General features: G+C 37.3%; 1 protein-coding gene across 1 annotated transcript; it reads left to right on the top strand.

The window, feature by feature from the left end:
• The first annotated feature begins 4,605 nt into the window (after positions 1-4,605).
• On the top strand, positions 4,606-5,740 carry LOC109236638. Its single transcript, XM_019402830.1, has 3 exons — positions 4,606-5,099; positions 5,477-5,555; positions 5,657-5,740. Exons 1-3 carry the CDS (start codon positions 4,606-4,608, stop codon positions 5,738-5,740), a joined length of 657 nt encoding a protein of 218 aa, XP_019258375.1.
• The last annotated feature ends 324 nt before the right edge of the window (positions 5,741-6,064 follow it).

The following is a 6,064-nucleotide window of genomic DNA, read 5'->3' as shown; positions in this document are numbered from 1 at the left end:
CCCAATATCTTCTTTGCAACACCTAAATCCTTCATCTCAAACTCATCACCTAGTTGCTTCTTCAATCGGGTAATATGTGACATGTTTTTAGCAGCAATAAGCATGTCATCCACATATAACAACAAATATACACTAGTCCGCCTTCAAGCTTTTTGTAATACACACAACTATCATATGTACTTCGAAAAAATGCATTTTGAATCATGAATGTATCAAATCTTTTATACCACTGCCTAGGCGACTGTTTTAGACCATATAAAGATTTCTTAAGCAAGCAAACATGATTTTTCTTATCCTGAGTAATGAATCCCTCGGGTTGACTTATATAAATCTGCTCATCCAACTCACCATGTAAGAATGCAGTTTTCACATCTAACTGCTCTAGTGTCATGAAGATCCACCAAAGCCAGTAAGACCCTGATAGAGCTATGCTTTACCAGTGGAGAGAACACTTCATTGTAATGTATCCCCTCCCTCTGTGTAAAACCTTTAGCTACTAATCTTGCCTTGTACTTTGATGCTTCAACCCCTGGATTTCCCTCTTTTCTTTTGAAAAATCCATTTGCAGCCTAGTACCTTCTGTCCCTTTGGCAATGGAACAAGCTTCCATGTCTGATTCTTATGAAGAGACTCAATCTCTTCACTCATAGCAACAACCCACTGATCTGCTTCTGGACTCGAAATAGCTTCTTTATAGCTATTAGTATCAAGCACGTCAATGATCTCTGCAACAGACAAAGCAAACTCCACAAAATTAGCATATCCAAGAAAATTACCATCAGCTACGTTTGCAAACCTTTGTGGTGGATTGATCAATCTCTTCTCTCTGCCTGTTGCAATGCTATAGGGTCGTTGTGCAGGTGCATCAAGATTATCATCTTGATCAATATTTTGTACCTCCTCCACTTCCTCTACTTTAGAACTACTGGGCTGAGCTAGTGGAGATTCAATTTCTAGCTCTATGTGGTCACTGACACCACGATCTGTTTCTGCTATTGCCTTCTCCCTCGGACTGTCAAGTGAGGCAGATTCATTAAATGTTACATCCCTACTGATAATTAGACCTGGAGTTTTTTTATCTGTGCACCACAACCTATAACCTTTCACTCCAGTTGCATACCCTAGAAATATGCACTTCTTTGCCCTCGGCTCAAGTTTTCCATCCCTCACATGAGCATAAGCAGGACAACCAAATATCCTTAAATTTGAATAATCAGCAGGCGAACCGGATCATAACTCAAAAGGAGTTTTGAACTCAATAGCTGTGGATGGAGATCTGTTGACCAAATAACAAGTTATATTGATTGCTTCAGACCAAAAATCTTTTCTAACACATGAGTGTGAAAGCATGATTCGTGCCCTATCACAAAGCGTTATATTCATACGTTCTGCAACACTATTTTGTTATGGTGTTCCGACACAAGTGCGGTGTCTCATTATGCCCTCCCTGCTACAGAAATTATCGAACTCAGAATTGCAAAATTCCAACCCATTGTCAGTTCGAAGATGCTTAACTTTTCTTTCCGTCTGCCTCTCAGCCATCTTCTTCTATTTAACAAATGTCAAAAATGCCCCATCTTTTGTTTTTCAAAAAATACACCCACACCATCCTTGAGTAATCATCAATCAAAGTCATAAAATACCTGGCACCACTCTTGGAGGGAACTCTGTTTGGACCCTACAAGTCAGAGTGTATATAATCTAACTTGTCTCTGGTCTTGTGCTCGGCCTTCTTGATGAACTTTACCCTTGTCTGTTTACCAAACACACAATGCTCACAAAAATTCAAAACTTGAGTTTTGTAACCATTCAACGAATTCTGCTTACTCAACAAAGACAATCCATTATCACTCATATGGCCAAGTTGCAGTGACACAACTGAGACTGATTTAGATCACTTTTCCCAGAAGCTACAACAGCTTCCCCTTCAACTACACTGGCCTGAAGATGATACAATTTAGAATATAGTTTACCCTTCATGAGTACCATGGAGCCTTTACACACTTTAGGTATTCCATTCTCGGAGTAAAATTTATACCCTTGATCATCCAAAGTCGAAAGAGAAATCAAATTTCTCTTTGTTCGAGGGACATGCCAACACTCAATGTTTCTGATAATTCCGTCTAACATTCTCAATTTGATGTTACCAACCCCCTCTACTAGTAATGGATTATCATCTCCCATATAGACAGTCCCACTCATTTGCTTGTAGGTTGCAAACCAATTCTTGTGTGGACACATGTGGAAAATAGCACCAGAATCAAGAACCCAAGAATTCTACCCATGACTAGAACTCACAGCACAGACTTCCCCTACATAGTCACTATCATCAGAATTATTGCCAGTGTCAACAATATTTGTCGAATTATCTATTTTCGGCTTCCCTCTTTTCTCCTTCAACTTAGGACAATCTCTCTTGTAGTGACCTTGCTCCCCGCACTCATAATAGTGTTGCTTCCTTGCTCTAGACTTTGATCTGGCGGTTGACTTTTTCTAGTTAAAGTCCTTTTGTTGTGTTCTTCCTTTAATCACAAGATCCTCGCCCTCAATTCTACTATCTGGAAAGCTCTTTTTCAACTCTTTAGATTTTAATACATTACTAACATCTTCTAGTGAAATGTTGTCTTTCCCATATAGCAGTGTATCAGCAAAAGTATCATAAGACGATGGTAAAGAATATAACACAATCAAGGCCTGATCCTCGCTCTCAATTTTAATATCCACATTCTTCAAGTCCATTATAATTGAATTAAACTCATCAATGTGAGTTTTAACAGGTGTACCTTCATTCATACAGAGATTGTATAACCTCTTTTTCAGGTAGAGGCGGTTTGTTAGCGATTTCTTAGAATACAGATCTTCCAGCTTCTTCCATGTCGTTGCTGCAGAAGTTTCTTCAGCAATTTCCTGAAGAACGCTATATGTAACGCTCATGAATATCGCACTCAAAGCCCTCCCCTTCAGGTCTGCCTTCTTTGTCTCCTTCATCTCTTTAGGAAAATTCTCATCAATTGCCTTCCATAACCCTTGTAAGACCAGGGACGATTTCATCCTAATCTTCCATAGACTGAAACTAGAACCCCCGTCAAATTTCTCTACTTCGTACTTTGTTGAAGATGATGAAGACATCTTAACCCTAGATTATATGTAGAAACCCGGACCTTGCTCTGATATCAATTGTTACAGAATATCGTGGGTTAACTAGCACACAATCACACACAAAGCAAATAGAGAAGAAAAATCAACACAAGGATTTAACGAGGTTCGGCTAAGCCTAATCCTCGGGGCAAAAGCAGAGAGATTTTTTCACTATAAATGAGAAGAAGAGCATAATACAATCTTTAGAATCCCCAACTACAACCCCTATATATAGATCCCAAAAGGGCCCAAACATGAAAGTTTCCCAGGACTATAAGTTTTCCTTTCCCAAATCTATTAGGACAATGAGTTTTCCTAAACCTATAGGGACTATGGGTTTCCTAAAAATACAAGGAATTAATTCGAGGCACATATAACATATACGTTTTGACTTTTCACGCCCCTTAAGAAATAATAAATGGAGTGCATAATTTAACATGATACCCTTATTAATTGACGAATATTTTATTGGATTTGAGAAAATGATTTGAAATGAGTAATAAATATTGTGGGTATAACAGGAAAAAGAAATTGCCTTCTCTTGACATGCGTAAAGTAACAAGTAAAAATGAAAATTTATTTTTAGCATACATGCCAAGTAAAAATAAACGGAGGGAGTACTAAGTATGATATCACCTAATCTAGAAGATAAATGCATCTAAATAAAGAGATAAATACTAGGAACAAAATGATAACTACTAGCTGTAACAATAAAGATATCGATAAGTACTAATTCTAAGAGAAAAAAAAGATAATAGGTTCATCCAAAGAAACAGAGTTGGCTTCGTTCCTCAATAGCTCATTTAACACGTAGGAGTTTGTTTCTAAGCTTGCCAAATCATTATTTTGGGATTGAGCCTAGAAGTACCCTAGAACTGCATGTGGCACCCGAAATTAAAATCCAACCAAGATTGTAAGTTTGCAACATGTAGTATTATTGTACACACTGTTTTTCAAAAGTTAATTAACAGTACTAGCTACCTAATAAGCAAGTATATATGTACGCACTTATCCATGTTAATTTTCTAAGTCCCTATTATTAGTGCCTAAAGCGATTAATATATCTTTAAGTAGTACATTAATTATGGATCCATGCTAGAACCATAAGATGAAAGAAAACGATTAACTTTTTGTTTGGTGGGGGCGATTATGAGAACTCCATTGCAATTCGGCAAGTAACTGTCGTAACGTTTTGAGATATATATGACTCTTCAGATGCAGTGTGCATGCATGGATTTCTAATTTGGATAAAATCAGAACAGTAATCAATGAAGAGACTCTTGATTAGTGTACCGTCTCGTCTAAATGCAATTGATAACTGTTAGACTTCTGTGTCAGAAATTAAATATGATAGCAAATTGCAACTATTTAAGCATATATAGGTCTTCAGCGGCCAAAACACATGAGAGAAAATCCTGAGTGTGTTAGAAAATTATTCAAGACTTGGGCAATTATCAGCCAAGCAAAATGACGACTAATTCTGAAACCAAATTGAGCATGAAGCTTTTGATTGACACTAAGGCTCGAAAAGTTGTATTTGCGGAGGCTGAAAAGAAATGTGTTGATTTCCTCTTTCACATCCTCTCATTGCCAGTGGGCAGTGTTGTGAGGCTTCTTAAGGAGAAAGGGATGAACGGATGTTTGTCAAATCTCTACAACAGCATAGAAAATCTGAATGAAACCTATCTTCTGTCGAACGTGCAAGCGAAGGATATCCTTCTAAAACCGAGATCTTCAGTTGGCATCTCTTCAGTTCCTTATCGATTGCTTAATGACGGTACTGTAGAAAAGATTTTTTATAAATGTAGTAGTAGTAGTAGTACCAAATGCAGCTACTCCAGCCATTATGTTACCGATGGCCCTAGCGCTGTCTGTCCGAATTGTCGAAACAGTATGTCAGCGAAGTTCCAGTATGTTGCTCCACCCATAGTGGAGGAAGCTGTGGCAGCAATTGGTGTTACGTGAAGGATGCGGTGACCTTCATGGTGATGGATGATTTGGCTAGCGTTTGGCCATAGATCCCAAATTTATTTTGAAAAATCTGATTTGGGTGGACTTTGGTCTGAAGATGAAAATGTGTTTGCACATACGTTTTCAAAATATATTTTCCAACTTTATTTTGGAAAAACATGTATATAATTTCCAAATTTTGGGATTTTGGCCCAAAACTAGCTCAATAGCTGATTTTGGGATTTGAAATTTGGGATTTGAAATTTGGCCAAAGTATGAGCAAAATTTATGGCCAAACAGAATTTTGAAAATAAATTCCAAATTTAATTTGGAAAAATGCATGGCCAAACGGGGCCTTGGTGGTTAAGCCCACTTCCGCCATATCTAGTATTACCGGTTTTGACAAGCTTAATGTCAAGGATGCAGCTGTACTGCAGGAGAAAGTAGTAAATATAGGAGTGGAAGAGGTACTCAATTAAATTAAATATTACTTCTTTTTTTGTTATGCCATTTTTTGTTTGATGAAATTTGTTCTTCTTAATAAACTCCTACTCTTATCACTTTGCAGGCGCTGAAGTTTCTGAAGGCATCTTTTGAATCCAAAACAGTTCTCACAAGTGTTTTCCTAAGCCATGTGAAAGCGGAGAAATAGTCATTAGACATAATGGTACTCGGTTTTTCAACTTAGTATTTACCCTTAATTTTATTGTTTTTCTTTTGTTTCATTTCCCGCTGGCGTTAACTGATCTGATTTGTACGTTAGCTATGATCCATTGCAAAATCTTACTTTGTCTGGTTTGAGATTGTTTTTGTTTAATTATGTTCTCTACTTTCACCTTGTATTATATTTATAGAGTAATATCTATTCTCAAGCGTCTTTATCTTTAGAGATTCTTCAGCGCTATCAAATGTTGTATAATTATAGCCTGTTTGGCGAAGCTTCTCCAAGCCAAAAGTACTGTTTTTTCAAAAAAAA

The sequence above is a fragment of the Nicotiana attenuata genome, unplaced genomic scaffold (genome assembly GCF_001879085.1).
Source record: "Nicotiana attenuata strain UT unplaced genomic scaffold, NIATTr2, whole genome shotgun sequence".
Taxonomy (NCBI): Eukaryota; Viridiplantae; Streptophyta; class Magnoliopsida; order Solanales; family Solanaceae; genus Nicotiana; species Nicotiana attenuata.
The sequence above is the reverse complement of the archived record's forward strand: the minus strand, read 5'-3'. Positions and strand labels throughout refer to the sequence as shown.

Bases quoted from the DNA above. Each gene is read 5' to 3' on its own strand.
- LOC109236638 (XM_019402830.1), top strand. From the start codon at position 4,606: ATGACGACTAATTCTGAAACCAAATTGAGCATGAAGCTTTTGATTGAC. The intron at 5,100-5,476 runs GTGAAGGATGCG...CGCCATATCTAG, and splicing joins GTGGCAGCAATTGGTGTTAC to TATTACCGGTTTTGACAAGC. The intron at 5,556-5,656 runs GTACTCAATTAA...ATCACTTTGCAG, and splicing joins TAAATATAGGAGTGGAAGAG to GCGCTGAAGTTTCTGAAGGC.